Source organism: Xyrauchen texanus, chromosome 48 (genome assembly GCF_025860055.1).
Source record: "Xyrauchen texanus isolate HMW12.3.18 chromosome 48, RBS_HiC_50CHRs, whole genome shotgun sequence".
NCBI lineage: Eukaryota > Metazoa > Chordata > Actinopteri > Cypriniformes > Catostomidae > Xyrauchen > Xyrauchen texanus.
This window is the reverse complement of record NC_068323.1, coordinates 16170879-16192639: the sequence shown is the minus strand read 5'-3', so window position 1 is coordinate 16192639 and position 21761 is coordinate 16170879. Positions and strand designations below refer to the sequence as shown.

The following is a 21761-nucleotide window of genomic DNA, read 5'->3' as shown; positions in this document are numbered from 1 at the left end:
TAACAGAAGTATTTATGTAAGTGCTTTTATAAAATAATAAGCTTCACATTTCTGTCTTTTGACCCTCCAATAACTGGCCCCATTCACTTCCATTGTAAGTGCCTCACTGAAATCTTCATATTTGCAGGAGGGAGAAATAAAAACAATTTTTTGTGGTAATCGACATAACACCACAAATGATGTAGATTGAGCTGAACTTGCTACTAAGTAAGTGAAATATCCTATGAGTTTTTTTTTTGTGCATTTTTAGGGATGGCCTGTCTCTCTTAACATCCTGGAACATCTCCAACATGAATTAGAACGCATAATTTTAGTACAGTAATAAAAGTCTCTTATACATTATACGTTTCAGAGTAAACTAAATCCTACTGAGCACACATGCCCATCCTGATACTTACAGAAACTATAAAACACGCAAACTGTGTGTGCTAGTGTTTTGTAAGTATAGTTCAAAGTTTGCGACTGTTGATGTGTTCTTTTGATCTCACATTTAACCACCTTTCTTATTCCATTCAGTCATTTGTGTGTACGGCAGTTTCAAGTCTCTTCTTTGCTGGTTAATCATTCCTTCGGTACTATCTGTCCGCTCTGGCTTATCTATCTGTGTGTCACTTTATAACTGGCTGTTATCAATCTGTCTAACTCCACATGATCTAGGCAAACCTATCAGCCCCAGAAGTTTTGAATATTGTTGATTAGGTGAGATATGACTGCAGGTTTAGCGCAGGTCACAGTGAGGGGGATACAAGGGGTGAATGGCATGTGCAAGAGTAAAGGGAGAGATGCCAGGGTGGTGCTATTGTCCAAACAAAACACTATTTTCATAACGGAAAGTGAACATTTAGTGGTAAACCTCATACAGTCTGATCTTGTGAAAGAATGGAAGACTTTATTGGAATATATTTTCTGAGGATTGCTCAGGTGGACGACCTGCTGTTGCTTTAAGTGTTTTTTTTTCTCTCTCCCTACAATGTCCACTTGTTTTAAGAGTGAATTAGGACAACGTGACTCCTGTAAAGACTTGGGTAAGGGGTATACTTGTTATCTATTTCCTCTGTTGAAATCTGTAAGATCCTATGACCCTGGTATAAGAGTAGAGTAAGTTGGTAGTCATTACATTATGAATTTGCCTTCATTATAATATTTAAAAGCCTCTCAAAGCACATGGCCAGTCAGTGCCTTGCTTAAGTTGTGACTTTTCCAATCCTGCCTATTATTGGTGTCCATTAGACAGATTTGAACTGGCCTTGCTGTTTGTTTATTTTTTCTGGCTTTGACAGATGTTGAGCATTGGACAGTTGACAATTTATTTTTCTTCTTAAGGTCTTTATTACTACATTTATTACTGTCTTAGGGCTATTAAGATGTATTTATTTATTTTTTTTACTGATAATACGGCAGTCTAGCTGTAAATATAGCGTAGCCTATATATATATATATATATATATATATATATATATATATATATATATATATATATATATATATATATATATTAATAATATTTTGGATTAACAACTAGAACATTATTGTAGGCTAATTATTAGACTATTGTCATTATTATTACTACTAGCCTATTATATTGCGGCTAGCCTATATTTCTACCACAAATGTTAGCGTAAGAGAGAAAGAAAGAAACCTTTTAAAATAATTAGGGCCTATCCAGGACGGAAGTTCCACCTAAAAAATGTTCGACCTCGGAAAAATGATAAATAACATTAAGTAGGCTAAGACTAAATCAGTTCATACAAAGCTTTTCGTGAATGGTCAAATGTTTAAAATGTGAAGGAAATAAAGTATGTGAACTTGACGTCGAAGAGAAGGAAATAAAAACAAATCGAAAAATTGTATTAAAAAAAAATTATAAATAATAATAATAATAGCCTACTAATTATTGCGACCGATGTAGCAATGTGTGTAAGTTTATGTTGTGGCGGGCGTAGTTATAAGCAAATTAAGCAATATAGTTTTTTATATACCACAATTATTTTCGTTATGTCTGACCGACAATGCTTGTTGTTATCTAAGGTGTTTTTATGTTTTTATTACATGACTTTATCTCTATCCTCACATACAAATTTCATATTTAGGCGACAGTGCATTAAACAGCGTTTTATCAGTATATTCATATTATTTGTATATTATTCTTGCAAAATAGCCTACGCGCATAAAATTTTATTATATCCTAATACTAAGCCAGAAAATTATTCTTCCAATACTCAGTGCTTTTATTTCTTACATTTGTGGTTTTTTTTTTTCTTCTGCCGTGAATTCAGCCTTAAATGTGATTTTTAGAGCAACATTTTAATTTTACAATGAAAAAAAATAAAGCGCAAAAATTAAATATTTTCTGCGAAAATGTGTAATTTTATTGACGCGTTGCATTAATTTCCTATAAGCACTTTTTCTTGTGTAGGCTACACCAGTAAACGAATTAAAATGTTGGCTACATACAGATAAACACCTGACCCTCCGGTATATGACCACATACCTCCGGTGATCCCGTACACAGCGCTGCGTGTCTCGTAATGTTCAACTATATTCGTTTTTTTCCTCTGTTTCCCGGCGCTTTGAGCTCCACGGTTAGTTTTATTAAACAGCTGTTGTCGCGCAAGTGAACTGGAGGGCAGAGGCGCTGAGACTCGGGCGCGATTCTGATTGGACAAATGAGTGACGCGAGCGCACTGATCACGGCGCTGATTGGTGGAAGCGCTGTTAGTGCGGCGTAAACAAAGCAGCGAGGAGCGGTTTGAACTTCATATCTCTGACATTATCACAGAGCGCGCGCGGAGGAGGGGCTCGCGCAAAGTTCCTGACAGTTCGCGCAGTCCGGTTTAAAGACCCGCTTCATATTGGCAGCAACGACCACCCGAATAGATAGAGTCCGCAATCGTTCAATTACCCGCTGATCCGGATAGAAGTGAGAGTTTTAATTTGCTGCATTTCTTTCTGCGTTTTCCAGCAGGAAATTCGATTATATAGCCTACGAGCTGCGTTTAAAATGTGAAATTAGTTCTTATATTTGCGGCTACACGTGGCGCGTCCTTAAAACGAACTTAAAAAACTAATAAAAGAAGCGCAGTCAAATTCAACCCGTCTAGTAGACCCACACACGCAGGATTTCTTTCGGACGTCTGGACAGTGTTTCTAAGTGTGTCTGGTGTTCCTCTCGCGCGCAGGCGGACGGCCGGACGGAGCGGCGCGTGCTCATCATCGGCTCAGTAGAGCTGTCATGCTGCCTAAAGTCGATTCAGAATCTCTGGGACTCGCTCGATCGCATGGGGAACAGGGACATATGCCTGGAAACATGCAAGGTAAGGAATATAGCCTACCATTGCTTTACATGTCACACTATCATTTATGCGTATAATTGCACGAGGCCAAATTAAGCTTCTGTTTTGCTGCGGGGGCAGTTGCTCAATTGTTAGATATTTTGTTGACGGACATGCATAAATAGCCTATAACTTGCCCTCGCTCTGTTTGTAAACTCTTAACTCACCTGTCTCTGAAATTTAGCCCCTTAAATATATACCAAATGACCAAAACCTAATTTAAACACAAAACAAACGTTTAGCATTCCCTCGAAATATATATAGTTTTGCTTGCAATAGAGACCTGACTCAAGCTAAATTAAGAAACAACGTCAAATGTAGGCTGGTGAATAAGCCTTGAGCTTCAAATGATTGGGTGAACTATTCTAAAATAACTCAACATGATCTCGAATCACATGCCAATTAATTTGGTGCTAAAACAGAGGGGAGAAACAAGACCTTTTCAAAACGAAACCATAATAATGACTATGACAGAGCTCAGCTTACTAAACATAAATCTGCACTAGTGCAAAATATCACTCATTAGTTAAATGGCAAAACCGTCATATGTTGACCAGAATTCATGCAAATAAATATCACATGACTGCATTTTATTTCCACGCAGCCTGCAAATGAGTGGCTAGAACATGCAGTCGCTTATATATATATATGCTTATGCTCTATTATTATGATTTGGGAATATATTAAAATGAAAAGTGAGAAAGAGAGTGAATGCGAGACAGAAAGAGAGAGAGAGAGAGAGAGAGAGAGAGAGAGAGAGAGAGAGAGAATGTATGCATGCATTTGCTTGAAGTGTTAAGAGACATTGAGAGAACTTAAGCATTTTAATTCAAATTTCAAATGATACAATTCTAGGTTTTATGCTGCTTGATCACACGTCACAAAACAAAAAAACGGTTATATGGGTCTAAAACGATTTTTTTATTTTTTCCTAAATCAAGGAACTTTCCCACCTAAGATACAGCCACATTTTATATAATAAAAAACATATCATTTAATTAATTAAACCGAATAGCGAATTATGACAATGGAAATGCGGAATTGTTGCGCATGTGTTTTTAAGGCAATTTTGCAAAATTATTTTAAAGCACTTGTTGCTGACACTCGGTTAAAGAAAAAAAAAAACACATCGATACAGCACAAATAAATCATGCACTCCTGACTATATTAGAAAAATAAGGAAAATTAATAAACGAAAATCTGAATGCAATCTGTGTTAGTCCTTTCCTGAAAGTTTTGCCTTGATTTGCAACCCATCTGACTGTTTCTTTTTCCTGTGTAAAGAAAATCTACGTCGCAGGTATTTTTTCCCTATTTAAAAATAACTTCTCGTATGCTGTAGAAATGTATGGTTTATTTTTTAAGCTGCCACAAACTGCATCACCTTATGCTTAATGACAATGAATAACATTAAAACGAAATAATTGCAATTAATAGATATAAACTATTTATAAATCCTTTGGAGAGAAGAAAATAGTCTCAGAGATTTATAAAAAATAAAAAAAAACCCGATACGGTATTTGTTTTATTTTGGTAGCGCACAATGCTCGTATATTTAAATGTTGTTTTGCTTTTATTCGCCTCGTGGCTAAACATTCCGCTCCAGCGCGAGACAGCAGCATCTCTCGCGCTCCCACACCAATTTATGAGCCATCATGAATATTAACCAGATCGAAACTGAAGTTTTGCTGTGTCTGCGAGACTGCGGCATACATCCTCCACACCCAACACCAAGCTTCGGCTATTTCCCAGGGACACTCGCTTTCCTCCATACAGCATATGTACACTTTCATAAAATTCACTCTTAAAGGATACAACTTAAGAAAGCTTAAAAATGGTGCAGTCCTGATTCCTCAATTTTTTTTTTTTTTTACAGACTTTTTGGACAAACTGCTGGATACATGTAAAAAGTGTCGGAAAAACGGTTCAAATAACAAATGTGCACACTAAGTCAGTTTTGCTAATTAAAATGTGTTAGTACGGAGAAATAGTCATGAGGATATGTACCTAATGCGTAGTTATTTTGTAATTACACGTTATTAATGTTGTCATAACATAGTAATAAATTATAATAACCCATCATGTGTGTATAAAAGACACTGTAAAACTAAAATTGTGATTGTGATTTTCAGCCCCCCAGTTTAAAATGATGGACTACTCCTATGATGAAGACTTGGATGAAATGTGTCCAGTGTGCGGAGACAAGGTGTCCGGGTATCACTACGGGTTACTGACTTGCGAGAGTTGCAAGGTGTGTAAAATCATCGACACCTAACCTATGCCATTTATATTCAAATCCGATTTTTGTTCATAAAGTCCATTTAATGCAGGCTTGCCAGAGTGTATTACCAAATAATAATTTTGTTTTATGACTGGCTGCATATTTACTAGAAGAAATATCAAGATTGGATGGAATTGGTGTTGTTATTGTGCAATTGAAATCTGTTTGTTTTCGGACGCCTCCAGATATTTGGAGATCAGACACACGTGAACTCTGAGAGGTCAGAAACTGCATGGACAGTCTGGCAAATTTAGTTTCTTTGTCTCACACACATGCATACACACTGATTCACATGCCTGCCCCCCCCCCCCCCCCTAAAAAAAGGTGATATAAGCATAGAGTTTCTTTTTTGACAGATCTCTGACAGAGTTAATTAATTGCAATGTAAAACCGTGTCTTTGAAAGTGTTGATAGTGCGCTGGAAATATGCCAAATACCATGTTTGCAATGTTTTTTGCAATGCACCTGTATGTTCTGCCTAGATTATCATATTTTGATTCAGAATATTTTGTCACTGATTTCACTGTTTTTGCATCGTAGGTAACCGATACTGCTTGCTCCTTACATATTTCATTTCAAATTTGACTTGTTCTAATGATATAGGCTACATTCAAGGTTACGCACTACACGAACTCCCTGCACCGTTACGGACATGTGTGTATGTGTGTGTGTGTGTGTGTGTGTGTGTGTGTGTGTGTGTGTAAGTGTGTGCTTTAGTGGAGTTCTGTGCAATATTGATCCTTTTTAGTTTTAAATGGGGCAGAATCTCAGCGGTGTTGATCAAGAATAAGTTAATACCTTTCCATATTTGATTCTCTCCTGCCCTGAAAATGAATTCAGAACTGTTGCAGGTGGAATCATGGAATCCTGCTGCTGTAAATTATGGATGTCATTTAATGGATTTTTTCAGTTGCTGTTTTTGGTTCTACAGTATAAATAATGGGATCAGAGGCTGGAAGTTCAACAGGAATTTTTTTTTAAGAAATTTAGATATTTAATACTTTGTTTGGAGGTTCCACTAAAACAAAAAGTAAATAATAAATATATGTTGTCAGTACTGTGTTAAAGTAGTTGCTGCAAATGCAAACTGATGAAACCTTTCAGTGGAAATGATCCAAATTACGACTTTCCCTTTGAAAGATCTTGTGGTGAATGTTATTAAATAGTCAACGCTGAAATCAAAAAGCTTTGATGGAAAGCACAGCCTCTGGTTATAATTACTCTGAGCAGAGCTCATGGAAACACGTCAAATATGCTGTATGTCATGAAGCTAAATGTTGCTGAAATTCACCTTACTATTAAAGACGATATCAAGCGAGTCACTAAATGTTGATAGTAGTTCGAAATTGTCATTTGGGCCAACTAAACTCTCTGTTTAGTTGATCATGCACATTTCGGAATCTGTTTGCGATTTTCTTTCCAACATCGGCCTGTATTTCTGTTTGTTCATGTTAGTGTGCGTGTGGGTGCACATGTCAGTTTCTGTGTGGGTGAGCGTTTGTGCGTTTGTGTGTGTTTGTGTTTCTACAAGTGAGTGTTGACTGCTGAGGGAGCAATTCTCTGCCCGTGGCTCTACTTTTATATTTGTCTACATGTGTGGCTGTGTGTAACACCTCTTTTTTTCAGTGTGAATGGATATGAGCATTCGTGTCCATGTGTATGTGTGTGTCTGCGGTTGAATAGCACATTAACAAACAGCGGAGGTCAAAAGTTTGACATCTTTATTCACCTTACTCCGCAGGGCTTCTTCAAGCGTACGGTGCAAAACAACAAGCGCTACACATGTATAGAGAACCAGAGCTGTCAAATAGACAAGACCCAGAGGAAACGCTGTCCCTACTGCCGCTTTCAGAAGTGCCTGACTGTCGGCATGAAACTGGAGGGTAAGAAATCTTCTCAATGACTCTGTTAAAGTGAAAGTTCACCCCAAAAATTAATTGAAACGATAGAATTTTCATATTCTGGGGGAACTATCCCTTTGAGATCTCAGTTTCTGTGCATTTCTAACTTGAAAAACACAGCTTTAGCTCTTTAACCATCTAAGAATTCTACACAGTTCTTTGGGGTCCTTTCCTCTCAGTATGTAGATATACAGCTCCAATGACTATTAATTGTTTAACTGCTGGAGGGCAGAATTTTGAGCACTGTCGCTTTATAGCTAGCTGGCTTTGATTTGCTCGCGCATGTTACCAACAGGATACAAGGCCCTCCCGTGCCCTGTCAGACCATCCAAAGAAATGAGCGCTCGCTAATGCTCCCCGCAGGCTCATTTTGATAGTGAAGGAAAGCTGTAGAAATGGAAATTGGTAGCAAAAATTGTGATTTGAGTACAAACCACACTTGTATGTTTTATTTGTACTGCTCAAATCTGAATTAAAGATAACAAAAACTTTAAATATATACAAAATTATTTCTAACGTTATGTAATTATGTAAACCTATAATATTACTGGTAATCAAAAATGTAAATACAAACCTGAAAATGTATGGGAGTGTATAATTCATTTTAGATTTACATATAATTCATTAGTTGGGTGGGGTGGGGGGTGCTTATCAGAAAAATTTGCTTCATGTGGTAACACCTTAATTATCTGGTTTTGATTTAAATCAAAAATACAATTTAACATCAATAAAGTAGCCTGAATACATTTGGTTACACCAACAAAACTGATTTTAAGGGTTAGAACAGGTAAAATTGCTCATTTCTGCAACAATTTCAGGCTGCCACTTTTTACTGTGTATTTTATTGTGACGCTCCCTTTTAGTGGCACACATTTACACTGTTTTGACTGCATATATTTATGTCCTAAGTTCTATAAGAGTGTGATAAAAATTCCAGTTAACACACTGTAACTGTGAAAATTTGGAATGGTTACCATAGGAACAGTTATTTCTACTTAATCTACTTCCATTTGTTTAAATTCCACCAAAACTTTTAGGTTAAATGACCTAACATTTTTATAATTCAGGCTCAAAACAGATATGCTTTATGCAAATATGAAGTTGTGATTGCTTCCTAAACAGATGGCTTGTGTCAAATCTTTCTTTATGCATTATCAGAAGCTTACAGCAAATAGATTTGAATGCAATACTGGGCATTACTGAATGACTAGCAAAACAACACATCCATATCAGTGTGACACAGACAAGTGCCCTTCTATGTCTCCATGGAAGCTCCATTATCACTACAGATAAAATAAGACTGTTGTTTTAAATTTTTCGAAAAAGCATGGGCGAGCTATCTTACGTGTTATGTCTTCTGAGGAAGGCCTTTAATTGTCTTCCCTTTATTTATTTGTAGCTCAGACAGTTACAGATTAAGAAAGATAAACTTTTTTTTGTAACCTTTAGGGTTAGGTTAGTGTAATCAGTGTCTTTGCGGATGGAGCCGAGGAAGTGAAATAGACTTGCCTGTGCATTTAGTCATTCCATACGTGTACAATGTTGTGCACAGTGGAGTGTAAAATACTTTCGATTTCATTAAGTGTCTGTTATCCATATTAAGGACCTTGATGAATCAAAGGCTCTGGCAAGGCTTTACAATGGATATTCAAAACGTCCGCCACACTTTACATAGTGCACTTTGTCATTTTTGGGGGCGAATGCTAGTTCGCGTCTCAGCTTCCAGCCACTGGCAGTGGCAGCAGCTAGCTGTCCCATTACTTATGCATAGGCATCATAGCTATTCATGTGTGCACGTGGCACGGTGCGCCTTCAGAGTAGAGCTCCATCGGACATGACAAACTGTGTGTCAAGAGCCAGCCAGGGGAGGCATTCATATGCCGGTGATAGGACAGGGATTCTCGCCCAAGCAACGCTTAATATTCCTGTATATTAAACACACATAAATCAGACAGTAAGAAGCGCTTGAATCTGCGCTACGCTGCCTGGGCGGGCTTCGTCTGTGAAGATACAGAGCTTGCACAAACAAACGCAACACCAATAGACTCTCAGTTCAAGTAAATTAGATCAGGCAACTGCTTTTATTACCAAGCCAATTGCTTTCCGTGAGCCGTTTGAGTAACACAAATTGGTTTTATATACAACTCACACACACATAGGCAAAATGAATGCAGAGGCTACAAAGGCATGGACTTATATCACAAACAAACAGACCTACAGACAAATGGATGCATTCCAGTTGACATGTAAATTCAAGTTGTTAAAATAGGATGATTAATCGAAAACTATTTTAAACGTTTTTTCCCCCAAATTCCTCCTTAATTGCAGTGTTTATGAAATAGAATATTTGTAACTTAAAAAAATCCATTCATAGGACCATTTAAAATTAACTATTGAAGATAAATGTGATTCAAAATGGTGAAAAAATTGCAGGGAAGAAGTCCACCTGGTCTCATAAAATAATGATATTATACCTACAACTCATTCAACTACCGGTAATTCAACTCATTAGCTCATTAGTAGAGATACCACAACTTGTATTGGGTGTGCCAGAATTGGGATACATACAAAATGTGCAGTGTTGGGCCCCAGGAACAGGGTTGGGAACCGATAGAGCATTCAAACATCATCTGTTTGAAAGAAAATATAATTTTGGACATTTCACCTGGGAGCTATGGCGATACAGAACCATGTAATATAATTGTTCAAAAATGTCGCCACAGTCATGTAATTTTCATGAGATCAGGCTCAAAAAAGGTGACACTTTACATTACTCACATAAAGTGTGTTAATTTGGACCTAAAATGTTAATAGATATTGGACATTGTTTTTCAATAACCCATATAAAGATGGTTATAACAGCCACAACTATATGAAAGAAAATCAGACAAAAAGCTAAATCTCTTCACTAAACCCCTTCTTTCTTATGCTATAAAATCCTATGACATGCATGTCAATAGACTTGTTTAATAAGATGCTGTGAGAAAAAAATATCAGATGGAAAAAAGTGGGGGATGGTGGCAGACTGAATAAGCATGTATGTGTGTGGATGGGGGGTAAGGGCATGCATTCATGATGTGAGTCTCAGGTCTACATCTAATTGTGATTTCCCAAAAGGGCCTACTATTAGTTTCAAGCTCATTAATTACCCTGTTGCTCTGGAATCATTAATAGTTAAACTTACCACAGTTTTTCTTTTTTTTTTTGTGATCGTATACATTTTTAACAACCATTAACAACCAGAAAAATATCTCACCCCAAAGTTGCTTTGGGAACATCCTTTGCTTGGATGGTACGAGAGCTGTCATCGCTGTGGTAACACTTGGCTCTCTTTCTCGTTGGATCAATCAGATCACACACGTGTGACAACCACACAGACAAACACTCATCGCTGTGACAAAGACCATTAAAATCACTCCCAAGGCAGCTGTTGGATCTGGCCTTTTCTTTTAATTGTTTTATTTCTTCTTGCGATATTAAAGGGCCTAACAAGCATGCTCACACTGGTCAAGTCCCCATCTGAGAGTGTGTATATGTCTGCAAATGTGTGTTCACATATGTTAGTGTGTGTTTAACACACTGCTGGAACCTCCATCCATCCACCTGCTGACAACGTGGAGCATAGAGAAAAATAATTAAGCATAAATAATTAACATGGGATCCAGCAGACTAAAGTAAAGTCTACTGCCCTGTGGCATGGATCAGAGCTGCTGATCCACACGGGCAATGGAGCGCTCTTCGTTTATTTGCCATAATGATTATGCCGTCCACTTGACTTTGTCTCGTTTCTGTTTTATATTGAATCATTAGTGGTGTTTCTCTCCAAATTGTGTCCTCTGGCTCGATTATGCTGAGCTTGCTCTAGGTCTAAGCTTTGAAAAGACGGGTCACATGGGTAGCAATACATACTAACACCACGGATTCTAAAATTCACACATAAAAATGACACTGATTACATGTGGCAAATAAGTAACCACTTTATAAAAGTGTATGACAGGCTAAAGCTCCATAATCAGACTGATCTCACTGTGAATATTTTTCAATTGAAATCGGTCTGTGTTTACCGAAATTTGAAGCACTGCCCCCAGTGGCCAAAGCTTTGTTGAACGTATGGGCATGTTTGAGCTCCAGTTTCCTGGTGAATTGTCTGCAGAGTGGCACCAAAAACGAGCTCCAAATGCGAGTTGTATTTGTAATGGTCCTGCTCGACCTGCTCAGAGTGGGATTCAAACCAGTGTCTGGCATGTGAGGCAGGCATGCTAACGAAGAGGCTAAATGCTACAGCCTCTAACGTCAGTCACTAGTGACCCTCTTGAGTACAGGGGAGTGAAGTTAAGACATATCACACAGCTATCACATACCAGCTGGCTTTCATTACATATATTTTGTGTGATGTAACAGTCAACATGAATGCATATTTAATCAAACATATGCCCTAAACCAAATCCAAACCCTAAACCTAACCGAGTAATCTCTGATTACCTGGTTTTCATAGCACCAGAACCTTTGTCTCTGAGGCCCATGTAATAAGTTATGCCACAGGATATGGTAATCACATTTGACTTGATGCAAAAATGGCTGATGATGACCAGAGATGGCGCTTGTCAGTAATTCAGCAGAATAGGGTCGATATCATAGTATCAGAACATTCGTTAGCAACATGTAGACTTCCTGTGTGATTATGTTGGTGTGATGTGGAATCGTTTCTCTGCTGCGGTTCAGATTAAATCAGACCCTAACTTCAAAAACCTTTTGTGCTGAGCTATTTTTTGTTGCTTTTTAATTTGAAGGAGCTGTTAGCAATTTGCTAACTTCTGCTATTTTGCTAACTTCAACAACACAACCTCTCTCCAAAAACACCACCCTCCAAAGACATGTCAGCAAACCAGATCGTGCAAAATGATTTACAACCAGAGAACGTTTTTGATTGGCTAGTTTTCCGACGGCCTTAAAAAGAGCAAGCTGGCCCCCTGAGATTTGATACAATTTCTCAGGGCAACTAATTTAATGAAAATGATCTTAGATGGTGTTCTAAGAAAATCTCTCAAAGCACATTTTTATTATTTGGTTTGTAAGAAAGAGAATTTTGTGCTTTACTCATGCATTAACATCCAACTCATCCTTGTGTTTTGGCTTTCATTAGCTGTGAGGGCCGATCGAATGAGAGGAGGTCGGAACAAGTTTGGCCCCATGTACAAACGAGACCGGGCGCTCAAGCAACAGAAGAAAGCCTTGATCCGGGCCAACGGACTCAAGCTAGAAGCCATGACACAAGCCATGCAGACAGTCCCAGCAGACCTCACCATTACCTCCGCCATTCAGAACATCCATTCAGCCTCCAAGGGACTTCCACTGAGCCACCATCACCACCATCACCACCACCACAGCTCCTCCAGTGCAGGGCTGCCACCTGCAGACTTTGATCGTAGCCCCTTCGTAACCTCCCCAGTCAGCATGGCCATGCCACCGCATGCCGGTGGCTTGCAAGGCTACCAGGCATATGGCCACTTCCAGAGCCGCACCATCAAGTCAGAGTACCCTGACCCCTACACAAGCTCACCAGAGTCCCTAATGGGCTACCCGTACATAGAGGCCTATGCTGGTGGATCACCTCCCACTTTCCCCCACCTGGTGGTAGAGCTGCTCAAGTGCGAACCGGACGAACCCCAGGTGCAAACAAAGATCCTAGCGTACCTGCAGCAGGAACAGGCCAGTCGAGGCAAGCACGAAAAACTCAACACCTTTGGCCTCATGTGCAAGATGGCAGACCAGACACTGTTCTCCATCGTAGAATGGGCAAGGAGCAGCATCTTCTTCCGAGAACTGAAGGTATGTGAAACTTATGGTGGCCCAATGCCAGCAATAAGGGGGGTTGTTAGGAAAGCAGTTTTTCGAACTTGGGTTCAAATCAAGCAATCGAATCAAGTGAGAGAACAGCTGAGTTTATGAACATTTTATTAAGTTGGGTCTGCATAGTGTTGTGCATGTGTTCCCAAGATTCAGAATAACCTCAACATAAGTTTTTAAGTAAAAAATGACAGTAGTTCAGTGAGAATATGGTTCTTATCTAGCTTGAAATAAGAACATGCTGGTTAAGCTTTACTTTTTTTTTTATGTTTAGCTTAACTCACTTGGAACCATCAGGATAAGCAGTAATGTGCAACCCGACATTACACTCGTTGGACTATTAAAATTAATGAAATGTTCCTCCTTGACTGGACATCTAATTACTTCACAGGTTTCCATAAATAATGGCTCAATGTCAAGGCTATTTGTGATGGCCTGAAAAATAAATTGTGCATATTGTGTATTTTTCAGATGATTTATTGATATGCAGTGATGTATAATTGACAGTTTACTACACTAGGCATGTCAGGTTTCTTATATTTTTTTATTTTCAGTTGTTTTAACCTTTTTTTCACAATACATACATCTACCTGACAGAAATATTGATGGGATTGAGAAGACTGGGGTTTTTACTAACTCGTGCATGTCTGCGTTCATGAAAGATCTTGGTCGTGAGCATGCTCTATTTTACCTCCCCATGACATGTTTTGATATGCGACTGGGATATACAACAGCACTAGTTTCAAATCATTCTTTTTGTGCTCACAGAACCACTGGCATATTATTGTTTTCTCCTCATTGCATTCAATACCTCATGAGACATACTAGAATTCATACTGAGGATTGTACAGTTTTGGCGTGAAATACATTTAGCGACTTTTACTCAATACTCAACTTTTATTAAATTTTTTTAATTATATTGGAAATACTTATTATACTATAGTACTACTCATTCAAAGGTCTGATTCTTGTGATGGATGTCAATCTGCTTTGAACTTTTTAATACTGGGATGTTGAATAGGTTACTTCATTCGCACCTATTGTGATTTTGCAGCAATCATTGTTGACTAAAAAAATACTTACCGAATAGTCGATCAGGTGAAAATAAATGCCATCATACCTTTCGGAGAACAATAGGCTGAAGTGTTTTTGCTGTCAACCGTTTTCAGACAGATGCATTTGTTTTCATATGCCTTTATCCCCAGGTGTCTTTTGCCTCTTCTCAATTGGGTGTCACTTTTTCTTTAGACAATATTGTTTTTAAAAAATAAAAACAGAATGTGATACAAACCAGGGGCAATTTAGTACACTGTGGGTGGCTTTGTACGCCACATTTGCAGCTGCAAGGCGCTTCATTTTTGTGGTAAAAAATGAATAAATTATTATGTTTTAATGCTTTTGCTATAAAGTCGAATGGTTACGCTCTTACCTGTGCTCTTACCTATAGAGCTTTACTATTCATTGTCACGATCTTTAGCTCAAGCATTCTATTCCCACTTTAGCATGGAATAGCATTTGTGTATGGCTAATTGCTGTCTGTATTAATTGTGTTTGCACTTCTCCTTTTGTTGTGGTGGGGTAGCTTACCCTTGATGTTATGACTACTTTCTCGCCCTGGCTAATTGTTTTTCCACAATAGATGTTAAAAGAGACAAGGGCGTAGCTGTCGAATTGACATTAGCATACATAGCGTGGCAGTGAGGTTGTAATTAGCGAAGCTCTCATGTGCTCATGCTAAATCGTGCAGCGCACTAACTAAACAAAAAGGTAGCACTAGAAACTCTGAACCCACTCCTGACTCTCATTAGCGAACACTTATACAGTCATTGTTATCTACAGAACTTTGTGATGTTGATGGATGAACGTTGTGGTTTTAACAAGCTTCATCAGTTAAGAGCTCAGATAAAGAAGGAATAGAAAGAGCTATATATTTGGATTTAACGTAAATTATATGCAGTAAATACACACAGTGAATAGACTCGCCTAAAATTCATTCATATTTCCTTTATTAAATAAAGATTGCATATTATATAGAAAGCAATTTAGAGCTATTCATTCACATGTACAGTGGGGTTCAAAAGGCCACACTGAATATATGGGATTCAAAATCTAATATAAATCTGGTTTTAAACTGAAAGAAATGTTTAGAATCTTGAAAATAATTAAAACAAAGAAATGTAAAATGAACATAAATATTATAGATTATACTCTATTTCTTGGTCACTTTTTAACGAAGCAAATTTGAGACACTGGTCATGCACAAATGGTCAGATTTACTAAAATAATGTGTATTAAATTAGAAAATGGCAAGTAGTAGAATGTCTTTTGGACACCAGTGTATGTAAAAAGTGGTGGATTGTCACTACGTGCTACAGATCAACATGCTGATAATTAAACACCTTCAGATGCATTAGCGATGCCACGGTAACAGTTGTTTTTGTTTATACAGGGGTAAAGATTTCTGCACCTGTGTTTACAACAGTCGCAACTTGCACATAATAAGTTAGAATGTATGAGTGTATGTTGCATTTGTAACACAAACACGGTCAGAGGTTGAATAGACAGTCACACACCTGCCTGTAGAGAGGTCACATGAATTATACAATATCCAACAATTTAGGCTGGGAAAAATCTGTTTGCTAATATGCTCCTAGCTAGCAGAGCTGTTGGTAGCATATAATAAACACAGGATATACAAGTGAATATAAGGCTTGTCTAAGAGGGTGGTGAGTCACACTATAAATATATCTACATTTACAGCACTATTATTAGCTTTGTAAGAACAAAAGAATTTCTCTAGTAATACAGCCAGGTGTGAACGTCTGCCAAGTGTTTAAAGATTTAGTTTCCATAAGTTAGACGTCGGTTACACCTCTCATAAATATTTGGTCATGATGGGATCTCTGAAGAGAGCTCACTATTGTATTCATACAAATGAAAAAGGAACATTCTGATGGCCATTTCTCACACTTGGGTAAGGGCGAAGCAGTAAAAGTTAAGAACAGAGAATGAGGGTGAAGAATTTATTCCGTAGCCTAGCTACCAACTAACCACAGTCTTGATATATTTCATGGCAAGAAGAGCAAGGTCAACATGAGTTATTTTAAGAGGCTTTCATTAAAAAAAAAAGAAAGAAGAAATGCCAGAATTCACAGGTCAAAACATTATTTTACAGGGGTTTTTTTTACTATTAAATTTAGCTTTAATACTGTACTTTCTGTAAAATAAACACCTCAGAGAGAGTTCGCTAATAAAATCATTGTTGTATAGAAGATAACTCTATACCACACACTATAAATCCTGAATATCACAATTTATTTTGTTGCTTTCTGTTATTGTTGGTCTAGGTTTGTTTGTCTTTATCAGCGTGTTACAATGCTAATTCACCTATCCATGTGCATCGCGTGTTTGTTTTGCGTTTGTGTGTCTTTAAAGGTTGTGCCAGTGGCACCCCTGTCTGGTTGGTTTGTCAAGCTAAGGGTTGGAGTCATGTATTGTGTGTGTGTGTGGGGGGTGCTCGGCCGATACAAGCTTCCCAGTGTTTTCATGGACAATATGAGCTGGTATGGTCCTGGTGTGTGCGCCGCTCTTCCCCTGGCTCTGACGCTAGCTGCCCGGCCCATCTTGTGGAGAGTGATTCACGTCCATAGAGAGATCACCATTTCATTGTAAACCACAAGCCATTGTTTAAAGGATAGGATGCGTGCACTTAGCTTTCCTCTACACATAATAGCATTAAAACACACAGATTCACCACAGCATTTACAGTTCTTGTGAGGATTGCATATCTTTTATGTTCCATCACAATGTACTTGGGTAAATTTAATCTCAGATTGTATTGTGCCACAATCCAAGCCCAAATATACTGCTTTAAATGTAGTTCTCCGAGCTAATAAAAGTCAACTGCGCAAAATTTACAATGCCCTGACATGTGGCGCCAATATTTATTTTTATTCATTCACGGCTGCTCTGGGACTGTTAGGCAGCCCCCCCATTTTTCCCCTCTTTCTCTGTACAGTGAAATGAATGACAATACCAGGCCTGCCATTAAGTAAAGGAGCACTGTATTTGGGCCTTGTACTCCAACCAGCACCCAGCAGTGAGGGTTGTGCTTATTGAAAAAGCAGCTGTATGGGGAGAGAGGAAAGGAGATGCTGGGTTGCTGTGGCTGCCCATTGAACTCCCTAGTGTTATAGTGAATGGGGTATAGAGAAGATCTCTTGAACGTTCCCTAGATGGTGGCCATTCATTGAGGCAACAGTATGTCTGGCTGGACTGGGTTTTTTGTGTTGAATTATTTATTTAATTATATATTATTAATTATAAGCTTTTAACCTTGGTAAAGGTGACTATATAATAAAAAGAGTTAAACTTGAGCTGTCAGTTACCATTAATGTCATAACCCATTAATTTAGTGCAATTAGTTCTATAAAAAATTATATGTAAAATAAATTTACTCCCTGAACCTTATGTAAATTACTAAATAAAAGTACATATTTTTTCACATTTGAAGTACATTTCAACTTGTTCTTATAAGCAGCATCATCAGGGTGCAGTCAGCGTGTCTCAACAAACCTCATAGGCAGCGCAGCCACAGAATTAGAGCTGGTCAGGCACAACAGAATGCAGGGATCTCAGGACGTGATTTTCACAGTTTGAAGTCATTTTTACATGACACAGTGTACTAAAAAGCAGCAATTATGACACAAATACCAATGAGAGGCTCTAAAAGCATCCGTCTGTCTCATGTACATAGGCCGATAAATAAAATTAGCACAGACGGAATCCAAGAAAGAACGTGTCCTGAGAGAACATGTCAGATTGTCGAACTCAACTGCAAAATGGATTGCTGTGGACTGTATAGGCTTGTTCAATGATATGGAAATAAAACAAACAAGCAGCATATTGACTTCTAATCAATGCTTTACTCGTCTGCCAAAACAATGCAATATATTTCAATCTGAATTATATATATATATATATATATATATATATAGTATAGTATATTATATAATTACTTTATTTATTATGTATTGTTTATATAAAATTATCTTTAATAATTAAAGCCTTTTAAAAGCAAATATTGATTATGTGATTAATTGTGGAAAAATCTGAACAGCCTTATTTTTTTTGTGCACTGGTTATATGCTGCTTGCAATAGCTTAATAAGGCTATCTTTGGAATGACATGTTACCATACTACTCTTACTATTACTATTTCTGAAATACTTTATATAGTATGCATACTCCACAGTAAAGAGTGAAAATCCCAAGAGATCAGCAGTTACTAAATATTCAACCAGCCTATCTATCACCAACAATCATCCCTAGGTCCAAATCACTGAAATCAGATTTTTTCAACATTCTGATGGTTGATGTGAACATTAACTGAAGTATCTGCTTGATTTTATGCACTGCACTGCTGCTACATGATTGGCTGATTAGATAATCACATGGATGGTTGTTGGTGCCAGACGGGCTGGTTTGAGTATTTCTGTAATGGCTGATCTCCTGGGATTTTCACACAGTCTCTAGAATTTACTCTGAATGGTGCCAAAGACAAAAAACAGTTCTGTGGACGGAAACGCCTTGTTGATGAAAGAGGCCAACAGAGAATGGCCAGGCTGATTTGAGCTGACAAAGTCTACGGTAATTCAGATAACTGATCTGCACTATTGTGGTGAGAAGAATACTATTTTGAGATGCGGGTTGGTGCTGTTTTGGCGGCAGAAGGGGGACCTACACCTGGCTTTAATGTTATGGCTGATCGGTATATATATATATATATATATATATATATATATTGGCTTTCAAGTGAATAATTTCACCCTCCATTAATATGTTTTGTGCCACGCAACACTTCTTTTTGTGTGTCTTTTTTTTGTTATCCTGACAGTCCAATTTTAGAGATGCAGGTCAGAGACTGTAATTTCCAGCAGCCCTCATATCTACAGAAATTAATAAGGTGTTGTGGTCATGATCTGTGAACTTGTGCATGATTTATATCATCCCCCCACTTCATCTACACATATACTACTAGACCGGTCACAGCATCTCCTCCCTCCCTCCCTCCCTGTGACTCACCGACTGCTTGAGGTCAATCTGCTTCCTGGGCTTCCTGACAAACAGCCTCGGCATGAGCAGCGCCATGGCACTGGGGCAGAGATTTGTAACTGTGTCCCTGGTCCACTGAATTTGAATTATTCGGCTCGAGCCTTGCGTCTCTTTACATTGCTGTGTGGCGCTGGGGCGGGGGGGGGGGGGCTAGGGGTTTATTGTCATAGAGGAGGGTACTGACATGGGTGGAGAGTAAGGGGGGTCAAACAAGCCCCAGAAGCAGCACCAAGGGCAGGGGTGCGTGGTGAAGGACAGGGGGGGGAACAGGTGGGAGGTTAATGGCCCCTGGACCGGATCCACCAGCCGCTCAGACTTGATATATGGGCTTTGAGCCTGGTGCAGGCGTAGGCTTTCAAAGATATATTATTTCATTTGAGACGCAGCATTCTCATCCCTGCATTTGTCCACTGATAGATGATATCCCCTGGCTGGGCGGCAACCACAATTGGAGATAGTGTGTGAGTTTTGGTAAGGCCTGTCCAGTACATATTTTCTCTCTCAGTCTCTCTCATTGGCCTCTAATATTCTCTTGTCTCTACACTTGGCTATGGGCAGGTCTTTTGACAGGCAACTTTTATTTTCTAAAGCTGCTATTGCAGTAGTAACAATATCTGTTTGATCAGGAGAGATGGGCAGCAGGAGAATGCTCACAAAAGCCGCTTTTCATTTATAAATAATGCACAAATGGACAAAAAATGCTGTATCTTGTCATGAATTCTTGAAGATTGTGGTGTTTTGGAACTTTATAAATATTGCAGCTGCAAAGACCAGTTTTTAGCCCTCTAAAGATACAGGTACCGTCAACATTAATACAAATATGGACTGTGTATTACAGGTGGATTGTAAGGAGGCAGCTTACAGAAAATGTGTGTAAAAATTTTTCTTTTGTGTAAGTTATTTGCAGTCACGACATTAAAACATTACAAATGGTGTTTGCAATTATAGGCTTATTATTTCATGTAGCCAAACGTTTGAATAGAGTATAGTTTGGTCCACTTTGCAGCTGATTTTGATCAAGAACCATCTAATTGTAAAGCGACCAGTTACAGTTTGTTTTGTTTTACATATTGTTTAAAAACTGGTAAATCTGAAATTGATGATGCCTCAATAACAGAATAACAGTACGGAAGTTATGAAAAACATCCGTCCAAAAATATTGATGATTTCTCATTCAAATCAAAAAGTTAAGCTCAGTCGACAGCTTTTATTACACAAAGCTAATTACCACAATCACAAACAAAAGCATTGAATTTAAATAAAATATTTAGAAAAATGCAGTTACAGTAAAGGCACTTAGAATGGAAGTGAAAGGGGCCAGTCAATAAACATTAAAATGCACACCGTTTCAAATATATAGCCTCAAGAAATAATAATTAAACATTTTAACAAGATTTTAGTGTGATAAAATCACTTATTACATGGCGCCATCTAGCAGTCATATATTTCTCAGTAACAACCGCACATTCACATATCAGACTGCTCATCCGGGTAAATATGAGCCTTCAGTCCTGCTTCTCAGATCACTGTGAGATCTCTACAAGTAATCTAATAAAATTATTTCAACTTAAATCAATGTTTCATGTGCATTTATTAATTAAATTGCTAAGTAGTCTTGTAATTAACTGAATAATGAGGATTCAGGTGGTTATTTTTAAAAAATAAACACCAACAGAACTCCAACACTGGAGCTACTGGAGGTTGATTTCAGCTGTTCAGCAATTTCTTTCTTACATAATTTCAATGCAAATCAATATTTATGTCCATGTATTTATTTATTTGGTTAGCCATGTAATAAGCTGGATAATGTACAGTCAGCCAGTTGTTATCGCGGTCATGATCAACCTGTCGGGGTTTGTTATGCGATAACAACCGGCTGACCGTACATTGTCCCTTACTAACAAATCTTGTGTACAGATAAATCCAATATTACAACTTTGTTGTCATGACGTACTGCGGTAAACCCTGTAATCTGATAAATGCTATAACGCCAGTAAATCCCTAAATTTATACACAAAATTCATGTTAACACATATAATGTTTATGTCTTTTGAATATACTTCTTAAAAAGTGTGTATTTTATTGTTCGTGGATTGGCCCCATTCACATCCATTATAAGTGCCTTACTGTAATTGTGATATTTGCTTCTTCTTTTTTTTTTTTTTATGAAGGACGAGTTCAAATATTCTTTGTGGTAATCGACATTGTGGTACTCTTAAGTCTCTCTTTCTTTCAACCTAAAATATGCATCCAGCACCCTCAAGGCCTTACCGGGTAGAGGAAGGAA

General features: G+C 38.0%; 1 protein-coding gene across 1 annotated transcript in view; it reads left to right on the top strand.

Moving 5' to 3' along the window:
• Positions 1-867: 867 nt before the first annotated feature.
• The window catches only part of LOC127639662 (nuclear receptor subfamily 5 group A member 2-like), a 63427-nt gene continuing 42533 nt past the window's right edge, over positions 868-21761 (top strand). Inside the window, exons 1-5 of the mRNA XM_052121795.1 lie at positions 868-1025; positions 3180-3314; positions 5465-5583; positions 7355-7496; positions 12658-13343. Coding sequence (XP_051977755.1) covers positions 971-1025; positions 3180-3314; positions 5465-5583; positions 7355-7496; positions 12658-13343 — 1137 coding nt within the window. The 5' untranslated portion in view covers positions 868-970. The remainder of the gene's footprint in view (positions 1026-3179; positions 3315-5464; positions 5584-7354; positions 7497-12657; positions 13344-21761) is intronic.